The sequence below is a fragment of the Notolepis coatsorum genome (assembly GCF_963971535.1).
Source record: "Notolepis coatsorum genome assembly, chromosome: 2".
NCBI classification, from domain to species: Eukaryota; Metazoa; Chordata; class Actinopteri; order Aulopiformes; family Paralepididae; genus Notolepis; species Notolepis coatsorum.
In genome coordinates, this window is record NC_140166.1 from 18,869,036 (window position 1) to 18,895,653 (window position 26,618).

Genomic DNA, 26,618 nt, shown 5'->3' on the forward strand with positions numbered 1-26,618 from the left:
GTGTTAGTCCTTGTATCAAGAGCTCAGTCAGTCAACTAGAGAATGACAGCATGTAGTCTAGTGTTAATCCTTTTATCAAGAGCTCAGCCAGTCAAGTAGAAAATTACAGCATGTTGTCTAGTGTTAGTCCTTGTATCTAGAGCTCAGCCAGTGAACTAGAGAATGACAGCATGTTGGCTAGTGTTAGTCCTTGTATGAAGAGCTCAGCCAGTCAACTAGAGAATGACAGCATGTTGTCTAGTGTTAGTCCTTGTATCAAGAGCCCAGCAATTCAACTAGAGAATGAAAACATGTCCCCATTTATAGATTTGATTGTTGGTGATTGTGTTAGGATTAATACTATTATTATGGGTTGGATATATATATTTATTACATGGCGTTTTAACATTCGCCAAAATGCTTGATTGTGATTGGTCAATAGCGCTCGGTTGCCCCTGACAGCTGTCAGTTATTTCTCGATAATTGACCGCTGCCATGGGCAACGCGCAATAATGACCGCTGATACGGGTAACAGAGCGCTATTGACCACTCACAATCAAGCATTTTGGTCGCAGTCACGAAAGCGCTCAGCATATGCACAGCTGCACTGATCAGGTGCAATCAGTCCGCACACCTGCCGGCTGCCGGCGATGACAGAGGAGCCACAGAACAACTGCGTCTGCATTTGATCTCGTCTTGTCGATGGTGTAAAATGAATTAGGTATATTGTTAGTAAGTTAGCCATATAATAAGCGGGATAATGTATAGCTATACTCGGTCATTGTCGCAAAATAATTGACCTTCACTGCGTTTAGAACACCTCGGCACGGCGCCTCTGTGTTCTAAACTCTGTATCGGTCAATTATTTTGTGACAATGACCTCGTAGCTATACATTATCCCTTACATGTACAGATGAAGTAAATAAAGGGTAACCTGCGATAGAAGAACTTTGGCCTGGTTTCTGGGTTTGACATGTCTGCCTCCTAGAGAGAGAGAGAGAGAGAGAGATACAGAGAGAGAGAGAGAGAGAGAGATACAGAGAGAGAGATACAGAGAGAGAGAGAAAAGATAGAGAATAGATAATTGGCCTAGATGTCTATTACTGCTGCCATCCTGTCTTGTCTAAATGTCCATCTTTACAACTTGATGAGGATCCACTACCAGCAGACACAGCAATGAGGAGGTTTCTTTGGTTCTGATTGGATGGTTGCCTGTTTGAGCAGTTAGTGTCATTCAACTATGTCCCTCCCCACTCAGCCCGGGTCCCAGCCAGGTTTTTCATAGTAGTGGAACAGCTGTTAAGATAGCAGCAGGGGTGCAGAGGAGAAGTCAGTGACAAACAAAACGAAACCTGGGAGCTTTGAAAGGAGAAACGCTAAAGATGGTGGCAAAAAAAAAAAAAAACTACTTGTTACAAAGCAAACATATTCAGAGAGAATAATTAAATGTCATGTGATTTTATGTTGAGTAAAATGATCATTTACTGTATTTCGCAGTGAAACGTGAGTTTAAAGATGTTTTAACTTAAAATGATAACGATCGTTGTCATGGTAACTATTGAAGGATTTGGGGTGCTTTTTCAATGTATGTGATGTATAGATTGGGGGAGAGATGACCACACTGCCAGCGAGATCGAAATGTGACGGTGATAGAAGAAGCGGTTCAGAGGCAGTAGCCAGCAGAATGTTTAGCAGCCAGCCGAATGTTTGTTGACATTCCTTGTAAGAACATCTGAGATAAGAGCGAGTGTACTGTAGGCCCAGAGCGAGGGAGAGGGGTGACCTCTTTAATGCAACAGTGAATGAAACGTTTAATGGTGTGAAAGGTTATTAAAGCAGTTGTCATGACAACGCGGCACATGACAACCAGAAGGCGGGGCCGTCGTTGCGACGACGAACATCTATAAGTCGAACGGTGTTTCCGGGTGTAAGGCAGACTAGAATCTGACCAAGAGCGAGTAGGACTGAGATCACACAGAAGACACTCTCTCCTCTCATTGAGAGGGGGGGGGGGAGGAAGAATGCCACATCATCATTAGCTTCGGCTAACGCGAGGAGGGTTAGGCTAAAGACCAGGCCTGAACACTATTGGACTGAATAACAAAAGGACGATAGACGAACACACCGAAATATCATTAGAATAGACTCTTCAAGGACGATACAATTTGATAACATCTGATAACATCTGATTATGAGGTTCTGTTTATAGCAATAAACCAACGCTTTTCCTCATAAGGTATTTCACGGTGTCGAAGTGTCGAATTCTTACGGAGGTGGAGAATTATTATGGTTTGCGGATTGTACTGACGGGGTGAGATAAGGATCTTATCAGCCAGTGTCGGAGAGACGTCAGGACCATTAAAATGACACAACGCAGAGGAATTGGATGGAGAGCCAAAACAGATGAAGACGTGATACTGGCCAGTTTGATCAGGATCTAACACTATGGACTCTGTGGCAGTAACCACTGGATGGCAATGTGTGGAAGGGGTCAGGGCTTGTTAAGTCTCGTTAGTTGCCGTTATCAAGATGGTGGTAGAATTAACCAACTTCTCTATATACAGACTTTGGTAGAGCGGACTTTGGATATGATTTGTTGAAATGCTTATTATAATCGTCCTGGTGTGGGAGGGTAGAGAGGCTGCTAGCTCCCTCCTGACCATGAGACTACACTTCCAAATAAAACTACATTACCCATGGTGCAGATGTACAAGGGTGCTCTCTGGTCTCCCTAGTGCCCCTGAGAGGAGTGTGGTGGTGTTGCAGCTCTGCAGAATCTTTCTTTTCTCCTGAAGTCCCGCTGGGCGCGTCACTAGTGCCTAGAGAACATGATTCAGACAGGAAGTGGGTTTAATCATAACATATGATTCAGACAGGAAGTGGGTTTAATCATAACATATGATTCAGACAGGAAGTGGGTTGAATCATAACATAGGATTCAGACAGGAAGTGGGTTTAATCATAACATAGTATTCAGACAGGAAGTGGGTTTAATCATAACATATGATTCAGACAGGAAGTGGGTTGAATCATAACATAGAATTACGACAGGAAGTGGGTTTAATCATAATATATGATTCAGACCGGAAGTGGGTTTAATCATAACATATGATTCAGGCAGGAAGTGGGTGTAAACAATAACAACTAAACATAGACACAAAATACCAATCAATAATAACAATTAAACATGGAAATAGGAAAACTAGTGCTTTTTAATCATCTTAATCACAATAATAGGCTGTGATTAATCATGATTAATCACAACTTTTAAGTATTTACGTGTATTTTTTGGGTGACCTTGTCTGTAATCTCCCACTCCTTTGGAACTTCAAGAAACTGGTCAGGGCTTCAGAAAAATTCCTTTCCTCTGTTTTCACCACATCTAAAGCGAACAGGTGCAGTTGCCATTTGTCATGAATTATGTGTGCTAAATAACTTTATAATCTTTTATTTGAAAGATTCCTCAGTCATCATGTTATCTGCGTTTGTCGTGCCTTCCAGTAATTCCAGTCAGGTAAACATCCGTGCTGGAATTACGGCAGGAGGTTCTGGCCAATCGTGGTAATATGATAAATTTGCGAAAAAAAAAAAAAAAAAAACTGTTATGGTTTCCAGATTAATCACAAGCGTTAACGCAATAATGTTGACAGCCCTGAAGAAAACACAGGCAGGCGAAAAGCAGTCAACAAACAGAGATACAGAGAATGGGTCTCATTCACCAACTTTGCCATGAGAATTCTCTTACGACAACCACCTTGGAAGGTCATAAGAGAAACTTGACGATAATTACACCCAGATTCACCAACGCGAGAGAGGCTAACCTCGGTAGTGTGATAGTAAAGGGTTAACCTTCTGTAGTGTGGCAGTGAAAGGGTAATCGGCTGTCGTGTGGCAGTGAAAGGGTTAACCTTCTGTGTATTGTCGCAGTGAAAGGGTTAACCGCTTGATAGTGCGGCAGTGAAAGGGTTAAGTGGCCAAAATGATCACAGCTGCGATGCCCACAATGAGATACGCCACTCATTGACAAACTTGAATGCGCGTTCCCGTTTACTTCATTTGCATACAGACACCTCTGGCAGCTCCTTATAAAGCCAGCCAACAGAGCCGTGTGCAAATGAAATCCCAATGAGAGCGAAGAGAGTTAGAGGCGCACCTGCAGTGCTGGGATTGGAAAGGAGGAAAGTTATATTATTTAGTAGCGTCAGCACACACACGCGCGCACTTACTGTATAATCTACGTGCATAATTAATGAACACAGTAGGCTTATATTAATATTCTAATGACTTGTTTTATTACGAGATCACAGATACTGCGCTGCCCCACAGTACGTACAATACACATCTTAGCGTGACATCTCCACAGAGTCGGGCGTGACCGGACCAGACTCCACAGAGTCGTTACGCACCGGTGTCCCACAAAAGGGTGCTTGGCATGTTGGTTGACATCGACCTGCATTAAATGTAGTAAACTGCCATGAGAAATGTAGGAAATTTGTACGCGGTGGTAAGCTTGACTGAAACCTCAAACGATTGCGGACATGCCGCGCAGAGTCTGGTCTGCTCACGCCCGACTCTGTGGAGATACCACGCTAAGATGTGTACTGTACGTACTGTACTACTATAGTAATAGGGGTGGATGGTTCTGTCTCTAAAAACCCGATGTATATAATACCCTGCGTTGTGTTTTGTCCGTCTGTTAAACCCCTATTACTTATAAAGACCAACACGGTCTTGTAGAACAGCGGCGAGAGTGGAAGCACCAAATGAAGAGAAGAGAATTGATCTAATGTTCAGATCCGCTTTTATTTCAGAGTCAAAAAGTGAAATAACAAGGATCTGGTTCAATGGAAAATGAATTGTGCAATGATATTTGATGGATGCAAACCCTATGCCGTTTTTTATCACCAATTATCAGACTAATCGAACACAATTAAAAAGAATGGTCTTCAGTGATTCCTCGATGGCGGTGGCTTCTTCCTAAGGAACAAAGAGATTCTGTTCTCGTTCTCAGCTCAAGCAGCTTCGCCGTCCTCTTCCGGTGGTGGGTTCAAAAAAAGCGTGTGTGTTCGTCTCTCTACCGAACATGCTAGTTTTAATGCTTTGACTCCTCCCCTTGGGATATGCTAGATTATTACGTCAGAGGGGAATACCTCTTCATCCTGATTGGCTGAAACATATCAGGGCCGTTTTTGATTACCTTAAGATTACCTTAAGAGGACGTCCTTAATGTTTAAGAACAAGAATATTGTTCTAGAGTCTTAGCGTTTAAAGGTATAATATTTGATTTTACTAACTTAAAACCCAAGGATTCTTTCTTAACTTTAATTACCTAAACAGGTTAGTTCTTTTGTCGAATTTCCTAGTGTCTTAAATACCTATGTTAACCTATTGTTGAGTATAGGATATTCTCTTTGGTTTTAAGACAATCCTGTTGCATTTTAATCATTCCTTTTAGCTTAAGTTAATATCCCTTATAAGCAGCTAATTTTCAGTATTATGGGTATTCTCCAGATTGGTTCAGAAAGAGTTTTATGGCAAACTTTGGTGATTTCTTTGGTCATAAACACAGCATATTTCATATCATTACGTCCAAGATTATTAGCACAACATAACAGTAATATTTGCAGTTTAATTTGGAGCTTCTTTAAGGATATAAACATACTTTAATTACTGGAGTAGTAAAACTTAACTCCTCCTTAGACATTTTGTCTCTACGGCGTGCTCACAGGATGCCTGCAGCATCTAACAGGCGCATTGTGACCTAAAGGTCCATTGTTCCAGCTGCTTGTAACACTTGTATGTAAATTCACTCAGGGAGATAAGCACTATGCACTCTTTGTGGAACTAAATGTCTTCAACTGTTACACTTTGACTGTTTTTTACTGGCACAATTTTTACAACAGTGGAGAATAGTCTAATGGTTTTCATTAGCATATATATTCTTCTGTTTATGGGAATCTATATTGTCTTACTTGGTCACCGCCTGTGGCCCAAACCGGTTTCTAGGGAGATCGCAAGGTCTGGGTGTTACCTTCTATTCTATTGTTCCTCCGTCGGCTGTGTCAATAGCACCGGCCTTTGAACTGGTAAGTCGGCCTGCCAGTCACTCACAACCTATTGTTTTCACCTGTTCCCCCCAGGGGGAACAGAGGCTATCTAAAACGGGGAATGCTAATCCATTTCTCCCCCAGGGCCTCACTTTTAACAGACAGACCCCCCCTAGTATTGAATGTTGTTCAGACTAATATGAGACTAGACCAAGTGTGGTGTATCGATCATACCAGTTTCAAATCTCCCAGTAGCTTGTTGACCTGTCTTGGGAAATGCAGACTTCAACCATATCTTCCTACCCATTTTTTACAGTAGTTTTACAGTTTGAGCTGGGAATTATACTACACTACTATAGGGCAGCACAGTATCTGTGATCTCCTAATAAAACAAGTCATTAGAATAATATAAGAGAGAGAGAGAGAGAATTAAGTATATTTGCTGAAATACAGTTGTTCTTAATTTTCTCACTTGCTATGTGAGAATGTTAGTTATTATGTTCTCAATGCCCCTTGCATTGTATGAGTTGTGTGGAAGAGTTTGCTAGTTCTAGTGCTACCCCTTTCTACATTGTGGCTGTGTCTGACAAAAGTGTGTCCGCTCTCTGACCGGGGTACGCTGTTGTGGATGAAGTGGCTCCAACAATCATTGCAAACAACATTATATCTCCAATACTTATTTTTACAGGCGCCCCCAAAATTGGCCATTTTAGTTTTCGTTTTTGAGGACTGCATACTTTTTTTGCAAACCAAAATACTTTATACTTTTTTTTTGTATCCACTTTTTCTCCCATTTTCTATATTTTCTCCCATCCCAATTTCGTATCATCCAATTCAACCCTCCCCTGTCACGAACGCTGTTTCTTGCCTCCCACAAGCCGGCTGCAATGTGGACTAAGTCATACATAGCACAAGTCCCCTCCGGTACTTGAGGTAACAGCAGTCGCATCTTTTCACCTGCGCAGCTCGATCTCTCAGTGGCGAGGAGTAACGCGTGGGAGGCTCACGCTGCCCCCGACACTTCCTGATTCTACTGCGCAGGCGCACCAACCGACCTGTAGGAGTCGCTGTCCACACCGCCCGATCCCCACCCAGATTTCTCCAGATTTCGTGGCGAGCGCCTTGCCCACTACGCCACGTAGCCGCCCCCAAAATACTTTATACTTATACCACATGCATCAGCCTGGTCTCTTTTGAAAGATGACATTCTGAAGTTTCTGATACAATAAGGACAACTCACCTTTAGTGCTAATGAAATAGAGTAACATAGGTCTGAACTTGAGTTGTAGAAAAGCTTTTCTCTGTAGTAGTTAGTATTCCAGAAGTAGTATTTCCGCAGAATGACTGGGGGCTTATGTAGTACATGTCCAAATTTCATAAAGATCCGTTCAGAAATGAGTGATTAGGAGTGATTTTGGTAAACTGTGTACAAAAGAAAACGCAGTTTTCTCATAAACTTCAATTCATTCTGTGTTTTTTCTCTTCCTGTTTTCGCTCGTGAGTTTTTTACCTAGATCCCTGATTCATACATCCCCAGATGGGATATCATTGGAAGGCCACAATTATTGGCTACAACCCTGTCCAATCATTTTCGAGATCGCCAAATGATTGACGGAACTAGAGCCCCAAGAGTCGGGAGTATTGTGCGCAATATCGTGTACTTTGCACAAGCCTCAAATAGCGGCATGTAACTCGAGAACCGCTGAACGGATTTTGTCACCTGAAAGGGCAACAAATGGGGCTTTAATTCGATATATATATTGTATTAAAAGATATGCACAACCGAGCCACTAGAGGTCGCCAAAATTCCGGTGGGCAAATCATCCTCAAAAGGGCCCACATGTGGGCCCTTGCAGCTTAGCCCTTATTGGTAAACAACCTGTTTATATCTCTTCACTGTTAGATTAGAATATTGGAACCTAATCAACTCGATCGAATGACTGGATGGTTCTTAGCGTCCCTCAAGTTTGTTCTGATCTAGGGAAGTCAGCTTTTTCCTTTGATGCCTCTAACTCATGGAATGTCCTTCAACTCTCTCTGAAATTGGAGGTTCTCCCTTCCATTGGTATGTTTAAACATACGATTTCAGACGATTGTGTGACTACCTGTAACTGTTTTAGCTGATCTTTTTAAATTATTTTAAACGTTTTTTATTTTTACTCTAGTGTTTAATTTTCTGTGAATATTGCTTGTATTATGTGCTGTTTACATGTTGTACAATCGTCGTTTCTGTAAATGAGGGAAACCTCAGAAGCTTACGATTTTAAATAAAGTTTGAAAAAAAAAATATATATATATATATATATACAATAAGCATGTCCAAAAGAACAACAATAAATAATAACATTTATCTGATTTATTTATTTATTCAAAGTCATTTGCTGTTTGTGTAGTGCTATTATTTATTTTCGGACACCAAATGCGTCATTGAGGCATGACTTTAAATATAAAACGTGATTTTTTATTGTACAAATATTGTCATATTTATTAAAATTATGATTAATTAATTCCAATGAGGCCTGTAGAGTTGACATGAAGGAATCACTATGATTCCTCCCAAATAAAGCCATTAACACTTTCAGCGCCAGCCGTTGTAGCCATCCTCATTGCGCCACCGCTGTAAGAGAGGGATTTCACTGTGCGTCGCAGTGTGTGCAGGGCTATATCTATATTCTATATTATAGCTATGGAGACAATACTATGGCTCATTTGACAATAACTATCCCCCCCCCCCCCCTAAAAGGTAAAAAAATATATAATTTTTTTTTTCTTTTTCATACAGTCAACATATTCTTAAATAATAGCGCTGCCCGAGGCTGGGCATGATACAGTCAACATATAGCAAGAGAGAGAGCGAGAGAGAGCTCCCGTTCTACAGTCAATATACAGTGTTATCGCTGCACAGACCCGGCAATGCCCCTGACCCTCCACCAGAGCAAGGCCAGAGAGAGAGAGAGAGAGAGACACATTGGAAAGAAACAACCCAAAACCAGAGCAAATTGAAATGCTATTTGGCCCTAAACAGAGAGTACACAGTGGCAGAATACCTGAGCACTGTGACTGACCCAATACTAAGAAGATCCTTGACTAGGTACAGACTCAGCGAGCACAGCCTAGCCATCGAGAAAGGCCGCCATAGGCAGACCTGGCTCCCAAGCGAAGACAGACCCACTGCACACAAGATGAGGTGGAAACCGAGCTCCACTTCTTAACAACCTGCCCACTATACCAAGACATACTTCCCACAAATTGCAAACACCCAAAGAGACTTTGAAAACATCGACAATAACTCAAAACTCCCATACCTACTGGGAGAAATACAAGAATGTGAAATAAAGCCCATTTGAATTGAAGAGAGAGAGATAGATAGAGCATGTCTGTGTGTGTTAGAAAGAGAGAGATAGAGAGAGAGCATGTCTGTTTGTGTGTGTGTGTTAGAGAGAGAGCATGTATATGTGTGTTAGAAAGAGAGAGAAATATATAGAGAGAGAGCATGTCATTTTGTGTGTTAGAGAGAGATAGAGCATGTCTGTGTGTGTTAGAAAGAGAGAGAGAGAGAGCATGTGTGTTTGTGTGTTAGAGAGAGAGAGCATGTCTGTGTGTGTGTGTTAGAGAGAGAGCATGTATGAGAGAGATAAGCAAAGATGAGCCCCTAAAGGATATTCAACTTTTAATGGAAGAACAAAACAGAAGGAAAAGAGAACTTCACAAAGGCAACATGAATATACATAGATCCAAAAGGACAAAGATCAACACTTAAATCCAAAGAGAAGAGGGTCTATACCAGAGAAAACAAAGTAGCAAGGAGCCAATGGCCGACATCAGCTAAATAGGCTAACTGCAAATAGAGTAGCCAGGTACTGACACCAGGCCACACACCGTTAGCTACTACAAAAGCTAGGGGCCCGTTTGGCTCAATATAACGTTAGCTAGCCGGCCCGCTTTGGCTCAATATAACATTAGCTACAACAGCTAGCCGGCCCGTTTGGCTCCCGAGAGAGAGAGAGAGATATATCCACGGCGGGAATAGAATAGAGTGCATTAAAAACTCACCAAACGTCCAAGAGGATGGAGACAACCGCGTGGAGTTGACGAAGTTCATCTGCCGAATGACCGTCCTCTTCATCTTGGCATAACAATGCTGCGCTCTCTCTAGGTTAGCTAACGCTAGTTAGCCTTTAGCTAAGCTAGCTACTAGCCGACATCATCATGGCTATCCCGACTGAACCACACGTAAGCACTCGATATTATAACGTAGCTAAAGCTAACTAGCTGTCCCTGCCTTTAGCTAAGCCGACATGGCTAGCTTGACTGAACTGTCTAACATGCAACAACTTTCATCTTCAGTCCATCTGCCGAATGACCGTCCTCTTCCTCTTGGCTGGCATAACTAAGCATAACCTCCAAAGCTGCACGCCGAAATAGTCAAACGCAGCTGACGCACGCCGGCGTACACATGATGTAACCCCTCCCTTCGTTGAAACCAATAGTATGTCTGCTGCAGAGCCCCAGAGCTCCAATAGTGAGTATGTCTGCTGCAGAGCCGCAGAGCCAGGAACAAGTCACACACATTCTACAAACGTGTCTAATGTGAAATATATAAGCATATAAGCAAAACTAGATTTTTGTGATGAAAAAGGGCCTCGCGGGAAGGGGGGCCTTGCAAAAAAGAAAAAAGAAAAAAATAAAAGAAAATAATAAAAAAAAAGAAAAAAAAAATTGTGCGAGGCCCCCCTTCCCGCGAGGCCCTGTGCGACCGCACTGCTCGCACACCCCCTGAGGCGGCCCTGCGTTCGCATGTTATACCGTGGTGAATATTGTATCGTTTCACAGTGATCCTGGCTAATTCCTGGTAACTGTGCTATGGAGCGATATGTGAATTTTGCTAAAAGCGTTTGAGTCGCTCGCCTGGACACGCTACTATTTCCAAATCAAAGGTATATAATAGGTATTATGTTTCATCATGAATGCATTTTTTTATGCTTTGATCATCAGCAACGGCATACGTTTTGGAGTATGTTACATATGATTGTTGCGATCGATGTGAAATCATTGTTGGATCAAAGTAGGATTGATGTCATATAGTCCTTACCTTTACTAGGAGGTATCCCAAAAAGAATATTCCAATTGTCTGATCGTGATTTCCAGTATTGATGTCAATCGGGTCCCTGACATGAAGTGGCACAAGATATGCCTCAAGTGTGCTGAACATGTTTCGAAGTGGTCGGATGAAGCGATTTACTTGGCTTGGTCTAAATTCTCCGCCCGGACAAAATTAGATGTGACAGTGTGGCTAAGTGGAGCAGTGGGCAAGGTACTCGCCACTAACGCAGGAGATGCTGGGTTCGAGCCCAGCTCTCAGCGTTGCTACCGGCTTGGCTGGTCGTTCATACTAACACACATTGGCAGTGTTAGGGGTGGGAAAGCTGGTGGGTGGGGATTGGACGTTGTGGACAGCGACTCCTACAGGTTGGTTGGTGCACCTGTACAGCAGAATCAGGAAGTATCGGGGGCAGCGTGAGCCTCCCACGCGTTACTCCTCGTCACTGAGAGATTGCACTGTTCAGGTGAAAAGATGCGACAGCTGCCTCCTCGTGTACCGGAGGTACGTGATGCAAGGCTTGGTCCTCACTGCAGCCGACCGTTCGAGACAGGGGCAGGGAAAATTGAAGGGAGAACTGGCAAGGCGAAATTGGGATAGGAGAAAAATAGAAAAATAAGGAGAAAAAGTAGATACATTTTTTTTTATGTGACACAGTATGTAGCGGTGTCTACTTATAGTGCCTATAATATTTTTCCCGTTGGGCGCCAGACAGGGCCAAACCCTGCCAATGCAAATCAAATTACATTTTTAATTGGTTAATTAGGCCTATAGCTCCAGCATAAGACTGTACCACATAAAGGTAGTCCATGTATTGGATTCAATTCAAATCATAAGCAAACATTTCATAAAACAAAAATTCATTTTCAGTCCAGCATGTGTATTAAACTCCCATAAACCAGTCAGGTCACTCAATTCAGTTCAGTCCGTGATCATGTATATCCATTTGTCAATAGTTCAGACTCTCAATAGTTTGTGATGAACGCAACGCAAATGAGCAAATGAATGACCCAAAATAGAAAGTCTCAAAAGAAAAGATCTGTGTGTATGTCTGTTACACTCTCTCCCCCACTTCCCCCCCCCCCCCCCATTGTGAAAAAACACCTTTGGTGGTGAACGTTAGTTACTCAAATCCCAGGAACTCGTCTTCCAAGCTATCATCATTCAGGATTTCCAGGACTTCCTTCTTTTCCTGTTCATCCAAATCCTCGGCTGTAGGGTAGAAAGGTTTGAGGTTACAGACATGTACTGTCCTCACATCTCCACCAGTGTCCTCTCGTACAACTTGGTAGTTGACGGGACCAGTTTGTGTTATTACGCGATAGGGTCCTTTCCACTTGCTGGCCAGCTTGGCAGTAAAGTTCTTGGCTGCACTGGACTGTGGAAAGTTCCTTACCCACACCCTTGCTTGGAACTTGAAACTGACATCCCTCCTGTTCTTGTTGTAGTTCCGTAGCTGTCTCACACGAGCCTTCCTGCTACTTTCCTCGGCTTTGGCGTGGAGAGTCTTCAGCTGATGAACCACATCATATGCTGGAGCATCAGGAGGAAGAATCTTGCCTCTCAGGACCTTATCCATTGGACTGGTCAGTTTCCTTCCAAGCTGCAACTCTGCAGGGGTAACTCCTGTGGTTTCCTGAACGGCCAAATTCAAGGCAAATCTGAACTCCGGTAAGTATTGGTCCCACTTCCTGTGGTTGTCTTCCACGTAGGAGGAGATCATACACTTCAGAGTGCGATTCACCCGTTCTGTCATGTTCGTCTGTGGGTGATTGGGTGTCACTGTCCATTTCTCGCAGAGTTCCTTGAATAAAGATGACACAAACTGTGATCCTCTGTCTGACAGTATAAAATCTGGCACACCCCATCTCGTAAAGATTTCTTTCTTCAGGATGCGGGCGATTGTCTGCGAGTTCGCTTGTCGCATGGGGAAGAATTCCACCCATTTTGTGAAATAGTCCACTAGGACAAGAAGATATTCATTCTGTTCTGGACTCCGTGGAAGGGGTCCCATTATATCCACTCCTAGCAACTCATTTGGTCCCCTTACTGAGTGTTGCTGAATCCTTCCTGCAGGCTTCCTGTTGTCGGACTTCAGGCTCTGAACTTCACACAGCATTTAACATGTGCCTTGACATCGGTCCACATTCCTGGCCAGAATGCCACTTCCTGAAGCCTCTTGTAGGTTTTGAAGATACCCCCATGTCCACATAGCGGGTTCTCATGGTAAGCCTGGAGGACTTGCGGAATCAGGGTTGCTGGGACGTAGACCCGATAATGAAACTGTCCATCTTGCCCTTGAGCTTTTCGGTACACCTTATCTTCCAGGACCGCATAGTCATTTTCCACAGAACTTCCTTCTGCCAGAGCCTTAAAGATGGTCTCAATCTTGGCATCTTTGTGTTGTTCCTCCCATACCTGTGCAAGGGATATCGGAAGTGTTCCAGAATCCTTCTTGCTGGAATACAGGTTGCATCCAGCACCTGTTGGAATCCTGGAAAGTGCATCTGGAGCAACATTCAGTTTTCCTTTTCGATATTCAATGATGAAGTCGAATCGCTGAAGTCGCAGAGCCCATCTGATCTTCAGTACCACCTTCCTTCTTCTGTGTCAGTATGGCTCCAAGACCAGTATCACTTGCATCAGTGTATACAAGAAAAGGATGATCTGGGTTGGGATGACCCAAGATAGGAGGAGATGACAAACATTCCCTCAGTTGGTTAAATGCATTCTGGCACTCAGGACTCTTTCGCCGCATTTCATTGTATACCTGTATGCCGTGACAATTAAAACTCTTGACTTGACTTGACTCCATATGAATGGTCGTCCTTTCTTTTTTAGATCATTGATTGGCTCAGCAATCTTGGAGAATCCTGGAACGAATCTGTGGTACCATCCGGCAAACCCCAGGAACCGCTGAACTTCTTTGATATTCTTTGGAACTGGATACGTTCGGATGGCCTCAACCTTGTCAGGGTCTGCACAAACTCCTTTGGCACTGACGATGTGTCCAAGAAAAGCATTCCATGTGAAGGTATTCTGTATCTTTGCATGTCAACTAATAAAGAAACTTGAAACTTGAAGACATTTTATTTCCTGGAGGCAGAACTTGGACTTCTTCAGGTTGATGGTCAGATTTGCTTGTGCAAGCCTCTCTATGACTTGCTGTAGATGCTGGAAATGTTCGGTCACAGACATAGAATAAATAATGATATCGTCGAGGTAGACGAGACAGATATGAGCACGGAGATCTCTCAAGACAGTCTCCATTAGTCTTTGGAATGTTGCAGGAGCATTTTTCAGTCCAAAAGGCATTACGTTGAAGTGGTACAATCCACGAGATGTTATGAATGCAGTTTTTGACTTGCTCTCTGGATCCATGGGCACTTGCCAATAGCCGCTGTTGAGATCAATCGTAGAGAAGATCACAGATCCAGAGAGTGATTCAATGATCTCGTTGATGTTGCGTAGCAGATATGCATCAGTTTCGGTCACAGCATTGATCCGTCTGAAGTCCACACAAAAACGGTGACCTCCATCCTTCTTTGGAGCCAGCACCACTGGGGAGGCCCACCCTGAGTATGATGGTTCGATGATCCCCGCACTTAGCATATCTTTCAGTTGTTCCTCCACAATGGCTTGCTTTCCCGGAGACATCCTGTAAGGCCTTTGTTTGATCGGCACATTGGTGGTGGGGTATATCTTGTGAAGCAGCACATCAGTTCTCCCCGCCTCATTTGTGCACACTTTGGGGTTAGACTCAAGAATTCCTCTTAACTGCTCCTTTTCATCATCTTGCAGTTGAGCTTGTGTGACAGCATTGTGGATATAATCCTTCGCATCCAGGCGTACTGGTTCCAGTGTCAACACAGGAGGAGGAAGAGCACTTATCAGGCATAATTTCCTTGTGTAGTGTTGTTTCTCCTTCCTAGGACCATTAGCACTACCTGGTTGAAATGGAAAGACTTCTGCAGGGTTAGATTTAAAACTATATTCTCCATCAGCCACGTTGATTTGCAGCCCACTGAGAGAAATTAAGTTCAACCCCAGGACAACTCCAAAAGCCAGGCCTCTCTGATCCAGCATGACCACCGGTAAGGTGAAGAGTTTCCCGTGAAGGTCGATTTCCAGCTTCCCCCAACCAAGTGGAACTTGTGCCTGTCCATTAGCGAGATACAAAGGTCCATCTTCCCAGGGAGTAAGCTCTTCTTTGGTTCTGTTGAGCTCCGCCCATAGATACTCATGGAGAAGGGTGTAACTTGCACCTGTATCCAAGACAGCCTTTCCCCGCCATGCTCCCAGAGTGATGGGTACCACCAATAGGGTAGAGGGGCCACAAGGAGAACTTTGTTTTGAAGTACTCTGAACCGGAGAGAGGTTCTCCACGGAAGGTTGTGCTGACTTGTCACGTCATTTTGAGGTGACAGCTGTGGACACCAAGCTGTTACTTGGGTGTTGACCTTTCGGTGCAGAATATGTTTTTTGTTGTCGATTGAAGGGTTTGGAGTGGTCAGGAGGTTTATATTGGGGACAAGAACCAGGAGGATGTTGTCCTTTACATCTCCAACAAATCACAGGCGGTCCATCCTGGACTTGATTCGGAACGCTGGGTGTCCTAATCTGAGTTTGAGGAGCTCTTAGGTTGGTCCTCTTGTCATCCTCAAGTTGGAGCTCGTGATCCCTTTCAAGTTGGATTCCCAGACGCACCAACTCCTCAGTGGTCTGAACTCGCCCTCGGAGTTGACTTGCAAGATACGGTTTGATGTTTTTCAAAATCATTTTTACTATGAGCTCTTCAGTGAGAGAGGGTTTCCACTTTTTACAAAGAGCCCTATAAGAGAAAGCAAAGTCTCTTATAGTTTCCTTCTCTCCTTGGATTTTTGTTCTGATTCGGTCTGCTAACTCATCTTCATAATCATCAGTTAGATACGCAGACATAAAAGCAGTTTCAAATTGGCTCCATGTAGTTACAGAGGATCTCCCACCAGTCACGAGCTGTACCACGAAGCACGGTTCTGAATGTTGCCAGGAGATCTGAGTCGGATAAGGGCTATAGAGCCAGAAAATCATGGCATTTGGTCAGATAATTCAGTGGATCAGGGTCATCATCTAGCTTTCCATAGGTTGGAAAAGTCAGCTTGATACTCTTGGTGATGACTGATCTTGTAGATAATGTGGTTGGAGCAGTGGTTGTGGTTGTTACCATGGTTGGTACAGTACTTGCGCTGGCTGTTGCCAGCGGAGAAACTGTACTGAATGCTGAAGGTTGTGTGAAAATAGAGCCTGTAGGCAATCCCTGATAGTTTGGGGGATGAAACAGTGAGGCGGGAGGAATGTTAGTGAGTTTTAGATCGAGAGCATCCAGTTTAATTTCCATAGAGAGAACTTTGCTCTCGTGGTTATCTGATTGCTCCTTCATCTTTACTCTCATCTCCTCCAGTTGGGCGTTTACCCAAGTCACCTGTGCAATACAGTAGTCCAAGAGCTTGGAGTCTCGTGTCAGAGTGGTTATTGAAGTCCTGCACATATTTGGTCAATTGTTGCATTGTCAATTTCTGCTGATCCATTGTCTGACACAACTGTAACCAATTTCCCTGAGTTTGGTAAGCCAGTTGGTTCAAATCCCTTGCCGGGGTAGCCATGACTCCTGGTAAGCCAATTGGGGACAAGGTGTCGGAGTTTGGGGGAGACATGGAGTCCGAAGAGGCAGCCTTGTGTTTTCCAGAGTCAGTTGAGAATTGTCCAGGTTGCAGAAGAACATTGGTTTCCTCTGTTCCTGTTAGCGAAGCAGGGTCCGTTTGGAGGTTGATTAGTAATGGTTCCTGGTTGCCGGGAACTGCATTGGAGACTCCTCGCCCCTTAGACGTTGAAAATTCTCAAATCTCATTTGTATAATACCCCTTTGGTCAGGTCTCTCTGTATCAGACTTTAAGGGAGTATCAACATCTGGAAGGTCTGGTCCCTTTAGATCCAACTCTAGACCTTCTGTTTTTGTGTCTAGGTCTGGTGAGGTTGGGGACGGTTTGCTTGGTGCAGGTGCAGCATCAGCGCCATTAGACATTGTGAAATCAGTGGGTGGAATGTGCTTTATGTAAGGTTATAAACCAAAATCAATTATTTAGAGCAGCACACAGCACATTAATGAACCCACATAGAGCAATGCTTCAAACCTTCACAATATCAATTTTTTTCACTTTTCAAAATGTTGTCAACTGCACCTTTAACCAAAGTAGCGTAATGCACCTTTAAACAAAATAGCATAACGCACCTTTAAACAAAATAGCGTAATGCACCTTTAAACAAAATAGCGTAAGGCACCTTTAAAGAAAATAGTGTAATGCACCTTTAAACAAAATAACGTAATGCACCTTTAAAGAAAATAGTGTAATGCACCTTTAAACAAAATAACAAAGTAAAATTTTTTTTTTTTTTTTTTTTTTACACAGTACCTTTAAACCTTGGTTCAGCTAGGCCCCATGTTGGGCGCCATTTTATGTAGTGGTGTCTACTTATAGTGCCTATAATATTTTCCCGTTGGGCGCCAGACAGGGCCAAACCCTGCCAGTGCAAATCAAATTACATTTTTAATTGGTTAATTAGGCCTATAGCTCCGGCATAAGACTGTACCACATAAAGGTAGACAAATAATTGATTTAATTAATAGTAAGCCTAGACTACTGAGCAAGCTAAATCATAGGTTAGTTTGCTAAAATGTAACAATCAATTACTTTTTCATAAATTCAAAAAACCACTCGAGAGTCATGCTCAATTCAAAATCAAAATGTCCATGTATTGGATTCAATTCAAATCATAAGCAAACATTTCATAAAACAAACAATTAATTTTCAGTCCAGCAATGTGTATTAAACTCCCATAAACCAGTCAGGTCACTCAATTCAGTTCAGTCCGTGATCATGTATATCCGTTTGTCAATAGTTCAGACTCTCAATAGTTTGTGATGAACACAACGCAAATGAGCGAATGAATGACCCAAAATAGAAAGTCTCAAAAGAAAAGATGTGTGAGCGAGTGTGTGTGCGTGTGTGTGCGTGTGTGTGTTGTGTGTGATGCGAGTGCAAGGGGGAGAGAGGGGCGTTTGGGCTTGGGGCGTTTGGGTTAGGGCTGGAGAGGTGTAGCTGCCTGTAGGAAGCTTGGAGAGGGGAATGTTGGAGTTGGAGACGCTTGCATCACAGCCTCGGAACAGGGGCAAACAAACACAGTGCAGCGTGTAGCTTACCGCACCGAAGTTTGCGTTGGGTGAAGAAGATGATCAGGTAGATGTCTGGACTAATCCACGTTGGTCATCCCGTGCCAGGTAAGGTTTACTTGCGCGTTTTCAACATGATCTAATACTGTTCACTTTCTCACTGTTCTTTATATCGGCTGCACGTCTTCCTTCATTGAAACAAACATCCAAACTCGCCGCTCTCACTTCCGCGTCACGTCTCTCCTCCTATCCGCTATCAGAGCCCATATGAGCGCATCCGTAATTGACAGCCATAAAGGGACAGGCGTACTTTTACCAGGCAGGTTAAAGCCGCTCTGTTACAAGTGTGAAATAAGGTTTCAAGGGGTGGGCGATACTGCCACCTAGCAGGATGCGGCCGGTATTGCACTCTGGGGTTCTCAGAATGATTTCCTATGGTAACACAGAGGTCCGTGACACTGCATAGAATAAAAAAATCGAATAAAAGAAAAAACGATGAAAACCCGAGAAATCTCAGGTTTTGGCGCTCAACCGCTGGCGAGATAACCCGGGAAATCTCGGGTCTGGTGCCCAATGTGTTAAGAACACGGCGCACACCAGTCTGTCAACTTACGACTGCTATTCAGGGATCCTAAATCCTGCTCTTAGTTAGGACAGAATCCAAGACAAGGGACGGTTGGTGAATCCCAAAATCGGCCCGAAAATGTCTTAATTGGTCAGATATTGGTCAGATATTTTGTCCTAAGTTCGTTGGTGAATGAGACCCAATAACTCTAGAAGAATGACCCCTGACCTTTAGTGTCTGTGCTGTCTTCTTCACTGCTCTGGCTGTGGCTCGGCTCACACTGAGGAGAAGCAGAAGAAAACTGATTCAGCGTGTGTGTGTGTGTGTGTGTGTGTGTGTGTGTGTGTGTGTGTGTGTGTGTGTGTGTGCGTGTGCGCATTGGTCCTACCTGCTGCTGACTACAGGCCAGTCTGCGGAGGCGTGTCTGGAGATGTAGCTCCTCCCCCTTGGAGCGGAACAGCTGCAGCTGCAGCCTATCAGATCGCTCCGCCAGCTGACGCACCTGCTGTCTGTACTGATCCTTATCGTGCAGCAGAGAGCAGGACTCTGCATGGAGCTCTGCACGCGACGCCAGGGCCTGGAAGAACAACATGAACACACCAGTGGAGGTTATTGCATGACTACTAGTGAGGCAGTGCTTCACTAGTATACAGATGGGGGGAAAAAAAATTAAATAATTATTACATATTTTTATTATTATTATTATTATTTTTATTTTTTTAATTATTTTTTTATTAGAAATGTTTTCCTCTGTGAAAAAAACAATGCCAGTGAATTTTTTTTTTCTTCACAAATGTCCAAGTGACAGCTCTCTGACCCTGATCCCATAACACATTGATGCTGGTCAGGCTGTCAGCTGTCAATCAGTCACTGCAAATTTGGTGCACTGGGCAGGGCTTAAGAATCTAATAATCCAATCAAAATAGGGTATTTGAGAAAGAAAGAGAAAAAAAAAAGGCGGTTAGGGAGGCTTAGCGCACTTGATTGATTGGCGTTCATGGCCGTGTTACATTGTGTTGACAACCTTGAGATACAATCAGAGAATGGCCCCAGCTAATGAGACGGAACTGCAGCTGGACCCTATTGACTGTGTGTGCAACTTGATTTGAAAGAGACTGACATAACGTTAGAGAAAAGAAGAGATTAATTTGCCTAATATAATAATTCATATTTTAAGATCTATATTCAATTGTTCATCAACTTATTGTGCATCGTTTGATATATATTTTTCTATCTCAGTTGAAGTAGTGTAGTTGACGTGAACGTGCCGGCTTGGACTGTCTGTAAGCTAACTTGTTGTAGCTAACGTTAGCTAATAGCTAAGTCATCAAAACGTTCACCCAGAGGAAGAAGAAGAAGAGGAAGATGGGATAGGTGAGCCCACAGCTTTTGTGAGTGCACTGCTTTGGCAATCGCTTGGGTGACTGTCTGAGTGACCACCTGTCGGAGTCGGAGTCCCGAAAATGGAACGTGTGTCACGCATCAACAGAACAATGTTCAGTGGATTTCAACAGCATCCTCACGCAAATGAAGGATCGATTAGATCACAAAAGACTGCTGTTTGTTGCATTGCCTGATTTGCTACGGTTTGCAAGCAGAGGAGGTCATTGAACGTTTCATCAAAAAATATCGAAGGATGGATTTAATTTACAAGTGATCAGATGGGAGGGACACTATTTCCTCGTAAGAAGTAAGTCGTCAATGGTGAGTGACATTTTTTTTTTTAATATTTAGTAGCTGTGTGGGGCGGGCCTGTGTTGATTATGAATTAATTGGCCCGCTGTGGCCTTGCGTGTGTAATGCAGGACCTCTTTAGGGGGTCTTTATTCGGCATGCAACAAACTGGACATGCAATTGGAGTGGCACACACACACCGGGATACACACACACACACATGCATTGTCTTTCCTCAATCGCCGATGCGATTGAGTCTCTGTGCCTAACCCATCCCGTCCTTGTGTGTGTGTGTGTGTGTGTGTGTGTGTGTGTGTGTGTGTGTGTGTGTGTTTCAAGTTTCTTTAATAGTTGTCATACAGAAGTACAGAATACTTTTATACAAAATGCTTCTTACTGTTACGCTCCAGAGACTGTGCTATAGATAAGTATGAAATAAAATAGTATAGCATGTAATAGAAGTAAAAATAGAAGTCACAGTGTTCAGTATAGACATATGTACAATGTTCGATGCAGAATAGAAGTAACTGAGTTACCATACAATATACAATATACTATGCAATGTAATAATATACAATACTATATAGTGCAAAGCAGAAATGGGATGAGGTACAATTTAGTTACAATTTACAGTAAGGTGTACGAGTTGTAGTGCAAATCCTTTACCAATAAATATAAAGTGTGTTTAGGTGATCTAAGTGTGGAGAGTGGGTGCTGCAGTGTGTTGTTTGTTTAAAGTGAGTGTGCGCATGTGGATGTGTGTGCTGTGTGCATTTGATGGTTGTTGCATAGTGTTTATTGTTCGTTGAGCAGCCTGATGGCCTGGGGATAGAAGCTTCTTCTGAGTCTTTCTGTGCTCGCCATGAGACTCCGGTATCGCTTGCCTGACCGCAGCAGTTCAAAGAGGCAGTTGTTTGGGTGGCTGGAGTCCTTGATGATTCTCTTAGCCTTACCCCTGCACCGCTTGTTGTAAATGTTCTGGAGGGTGGGAAGCCCCCCTCCAATTGTGCGTTTGGCTGAACGTGCCACTCTCTGTAGTCTGCTACGGTCTTGTGCGGTGCTATTCCCAAACCAGGAGGTGATATTGCCAGTCAGGATGCTCTCTATTGTACATGAGTAGAAGTTCTTAAGGATCTTCTGACTGACTTGGAACTTCCTTAGGCGCCTGAGGAAGTAGAGGCGTTGTCGTGCCTTCTTCACAACACTGTCAATGTGTGTGGTCCATGTCAAGTCCTCGGAAATGTGGACTCTGAGGTACTTAAAACTGTTCATTCTCTCAACCGGTGCCCCGTCGATGCTGAGGGGGCTGTAGTCCCTGACCCCCGACCTCCTAAAGTCCACAATCATCTCCTTTGTTTTGCTGACGTTCAGGGAGAGTCTGTTCTCCTGGCACCATCCCGCCAGGACCTTGACCTCTTCCAGGTAGGCCCTCTCGTCGTTTGCAGAGATCAGGCCCACCACTACTGTGTCGTCAGCAAATTTGATGATTGTGTACAGTTGTACAGTTTCCCCCACCCCTCCTACCCATATAATTTCCTATAATTTCCTTTGTTGTGAGGGACCAGATTGGGAGACAGTAAGATATTGGTGAAAGAAAAATTGCATGTAGATATGGGTTTGAAACAGTGAGGGTGAGAAATGGTCTGATCTGGCTGTAAACTAATAGTTTTTGATTTGCCTTCTTGACTAAGCTATTGATGTGATGTTTGTAAGTGAGGCGTGTGTGTCAAGAGTTACTCCAAGGTATTTATTACTAGTGCCTGTTGTCTTTAACTGTAGTGTCTGTCTGCTGTCTTCATAACCACACTGTGTGTCTGTACTTCTTTATTAAATTTTTTTTTATCTCTCCCGTCCTTTCCAATATTTTTAACTCACAGCCACCACTGACACACACATTGGGGGGGGATGTTATATTTAACATATAATATAATATAATAATTTGTGCTTCACCAAAAAATGTGGTCAGCCACTGGAACACACTTAATACTATCACTGTATCAAGCCGTATGTCAAGAACCTAGGTGTCATTTTTGATCCACAATTTAAATTTGACAGACAAGTAAACTCAGTGGTAAAGGCATGTTTTTTCCAACTACGCACCATTGCCAAACTCAAAGCCCTTCTCTCCCCTGCAGACCTTCAGAGAGTCATTCACGCCTTCATTTCATCTAGATTAGACTACTGCAACTCCCTCTATATAGGCATTAACCAGTCTTCCCTGTCCCGCTTACAACTGGTACAAAACGCTGCTGCCAGACTGTTGACCGGAACCCGCAAGAGAGACCACATCACCCCTGTCCTTGCCTCCCTTCATTGGCTCCCAGTACGCTACAGGATAGATTTTAAGGTTCTCCTATTTGTTTTTAAAGCCCTTAATGGTCACACACCCTCCTACATCTCAGACCTCCTATCCCCCTATTCCAACACCAGGTCCCTCAGGTCAGCCGATCAGAGGCTCCTGACAGTCCGGAGGTCTAACCTCAAGCTCAGGGGGGGCCGTGCCTTTGCTGTCGCAGCCCCTGAACTGTGGAACAGCATCCCCACCTCCATTAGGCTCGCCCCCTCGATAGATGCCTTCAAATCGAGGCTCAAAACCCACTTCTACCTACTAGCCTTTCCCGTTCACTGACTCATGCCCTGTTTTTCTATGTGTTTGCCTGTGTGCCCTCCCATAAAACGGAGTGTGATTGTTGTCTATATGTATCTTATGTATTTATGTATTTACCCTCTGTACAGCACTTTGGTTGACACGCGTCATGTGAAATGTGCTTTATAAATAAATTTGATTGATTGATTGATTGACTGAAATAATAACAGAAGCACTATATTATTATCATTACAATAAGACTACTATCACTGAAATAATAACACCAGAACTATATTAGTAGCATTAGAATAATACTATCACTGAAATAATAACAGAAGCACTATATTATTATCATTACAATAAGACTACTATCACTGAAATAATAATAATACCATAACTATATTAGTAGCATTAGAATAATACTATCACTAACACCAGAACTATATAATTATTAGTGCTGTCAGGCGATTAAAAAAATTTATCTAATTAATTACAGGATTTGTAATTAATTAATCTAATTAATCGCATTTTAATCGCATTACCATTTTATGCCTCATATTCTATATTCTATAATCATATTTCAAATTGCATGTGTCCGGATGGCAGAATTCAGTACTGTATCTACAAAACCTTCTGTTTGATCATCTTCCATCTATTAATTTGCTTAGATTTTTCAGGTCTGGTCAATTTGAGCATGGTGTTATTCACAGTCAAAGATAAAAAAAGATTTATTGATATTCTCATTTGGTTCATTACAATTTACTCAAAATAAAATGTTCATTCAATCAATCACAGCGCAGATTGATTGATTGAATGAAAATGTTATTAACAGATTGCAGAATGGGTACAATACAGTACGGCTCAATACACACAATTGTTAAGGGAATGCAGACCAGAGAAAGACTTTCGTCTTGTTTACATCAGGGTCCCCCATTTTCAATTCATAATGAATTGTAAGTAAGGGTGCAACTTGCACCGTACAATCCATTCTTTGTGGATCTAGCCCACAGTATTTCTGACACTGGGAATACATTCCCTGAGATTCATAGATGTCCCTAGAATCAGATACCAAGAACATGCAAATGGACCATTTAAAAAAAAATCTGTACATGTGTATTCTACATGCTTATGGAATGAATGAGATACAAAAAAAATATTATTATTAAAAAAAAATATATATATATATATATATATATATAATTTTGTAATTAATTTTGAGTTAATTTTCATAACGCGATTATTTGCTGTGTAATTAATTAATCTAATTAACGCGATAAACTGACAGCCCTAATAATTATTATTAGAAGAATAGTACTATCACTGAAATAATAACACCAGAACTATATTATTATTATCATCATTACAATAATACTATCACTGAAATAATAACACCAGCACTACTTTGGTTTGGTAAACATTGCACTATGAACAGTCATCATCATCACTATCATCACACTGTATGTGTGTAGGGGCAGGTAGTGGTACAATAAGAGTTTTTTTTCTTCCCGTTCCTTTCGGCCATGGAATTTAGTGGATCATATGAACTATATGTACTGAAGACACTGTTGGACTGTAACAATTCCATGTACGAATAAATAAAAAAATAAAAAGTACTATATCATTATTATTAGAATAACACTATCACTAGGGCGGTCAGGTGGCGTAGCGGAGATTGCGTTCGTCACCAACGCCGGAGACGCTGGATTCGCCTGTTCGAATCCAGCTCCCGGCGTTGTCACCAGCTTGGCTGGTTGTTCACACTAATACAATTGGCAGTATTAGAGGGTGGGAAAGCTGGCGGGGTGGGTCCGGGTCGTTGTAAACAGCGACTTCTACAGTTCGGTCGGGGCGCCTGCTCAGCGCGGATAGGATCTAAGGGGTGTGATCCTTCCACACGTTACACCCTCTCAGTGAGAGTCCGCGCTGCCAGGTGAAAAGAAGCGGTTGATTGGCTAGACGTGTGTCGGAGGAAGCACATGATAGCCTCCACTCTCCCAGACCGACTGTGGGGGGTAAGTGTGCAGCGACCAGGAAGGGGATTGGGAATTGGCATAATGACTAACATTGGGATGGGAGAAAATCGGAGGAAAAAGGAGGGGGAAAAAGACCAATAAAAAAAAATAATAATAACACTATCACTGAAATAATAACACTAGAACTATTATTATCAATAATATTGCAGTAGTATGTAATACCTTATCTCTCTCTTTGGAGACTTCTTCCAACTGACGGAGGGCTTCTTCGTTTCGTTGTTTGTACATCCTGGCATCACCTTTCAGCCTAGTGCAATGTAGCTCCGCCTCTTCCTTCTCCTCCAAGCTCTGAAAACAAACATGGTCTCAGTTCTGACCAGATATATACACCTAACACACCCCATCTCAGTTCTGACGAGGTCTAAGAACCTAACACACAATATCTCAGTTCTAACCAGGTCTAAGAACCTAACACACCCTATCTCAGTTCTGACCAGATATATACACCTAATACACCCTATCTCAGTTCTGACGAGGTCTAAGAACATAACACACCTTATCTCAGTTCTGATCAGGTCTATAAACCTATCACACCCTATCTCAGTTGTGACCAGATATAAACCTAACACACCCTATCTCAGTTCTGATCAGGTCTATAAACCTAACACACCCTATTTCAGTTCTGACCAGGTCAGAACCTAACACACAATATTTTAGCTCCACCCTCCCCTTCCGCTCTAGATGATTTTAGCTGTCCGTTCATCCTTGCCACCTGGATAATAAAAATAATAATTTTATTTGTCAAATGTCTTATTTCCTCACCTCTCCTCCTCACCCTGTCTCTCTCCTCCTCTTTCCTTCCCGCTTCTCTCCCCGTCTCTCTCCTCCTCTCTCCTCACCCTGTCTCCTCTTCTCCTCTTTCCTCACCCTGTCTCGGTCCTCCACTCTCATCTCCTCCTCCCAACCCTGTCTCTCTCCTCCTCCTCACCCTGTCTCTCACCTCTCTCTCCTCCTCCCCACCCTGTCTCTCTCCTCCTCCTCCTCACCCTGTCTCTCTCCTCTCTCCTCCTCCTCACCCTGTCTCTCTCCTCTCTCTCCTCCTGCCCACCCTGTCTCTCTCCTCTCTCTCCTCCTCCTCACCCTGTCTCTCTCCTCCTCCTCACCCTGTCTCTCTCCTCTCTCTCCTCCTGCCCACCCTGTCTCTCTCCTCTCTCTCCTCCTCCTCACCCTGTCTCTCTCCTCCTCCTCACCCTGTCTCTCTCCTCTCTCCTCCTCACCCTGTCTCTGTCCTCTCTCCTCACCCTGTCTCTGTCCTCTCTCCTCCTCCTCCTCCTCCTCCTCACCCTGTCTCTCCTCACCCTGTCTCTCTCCTCTCTCTCCTCCTCCTCACCCTGTCTCTCTCCTCCTCCTCACCCTGTCTCTCTCCTCTCTCCTCCTCACCCTGTCTCTGTCCTCTCTCCTCACCCTGTCTCTGTCCTCTCTCCT

The 26,618-nt window shown here is 43.3% G+C and overlaps 1 protein-coding gene across 2 annotated transcripts in view; it reads right to left on the minus strand.

The window, feature by feature from the left end:
- card9 (caspase recruitment domain family, member 9) overlaps positions 1-26,618 on the minus strand; it is a 49,804-nt gene that overhangs the window by 2,102 nt on the left and 21,084 nt on the right. The window contains exons 8-12 of one of the 2 annotated variants that reach the window (XM_084309341.1): positions 25,356-25,481; positions 19,288-19,476; positions 19,128-19,179; positions 2,674-2,798; positions 914-963 (exon numbers count right to left, since the gene is read on the minus strand). In XM_084309341.1, coding sequence (XP_084165467.1) covers positions 914-963; positions 2,674-2,798; positions 19,128-19,179; positions 19,288-19,476; positions 25,356-25,481 — 542 coding nt within the window. The remainder of the gene's footprint in view (positions 1-913; positions 964-2,673; positions 2,799-19,127; positions 19,180-19,287; positions 19,477-25,355; positions 25,482-26,618) is intronic. The other variant, XM_084309340.1, reaches the window with a different exon arrangement.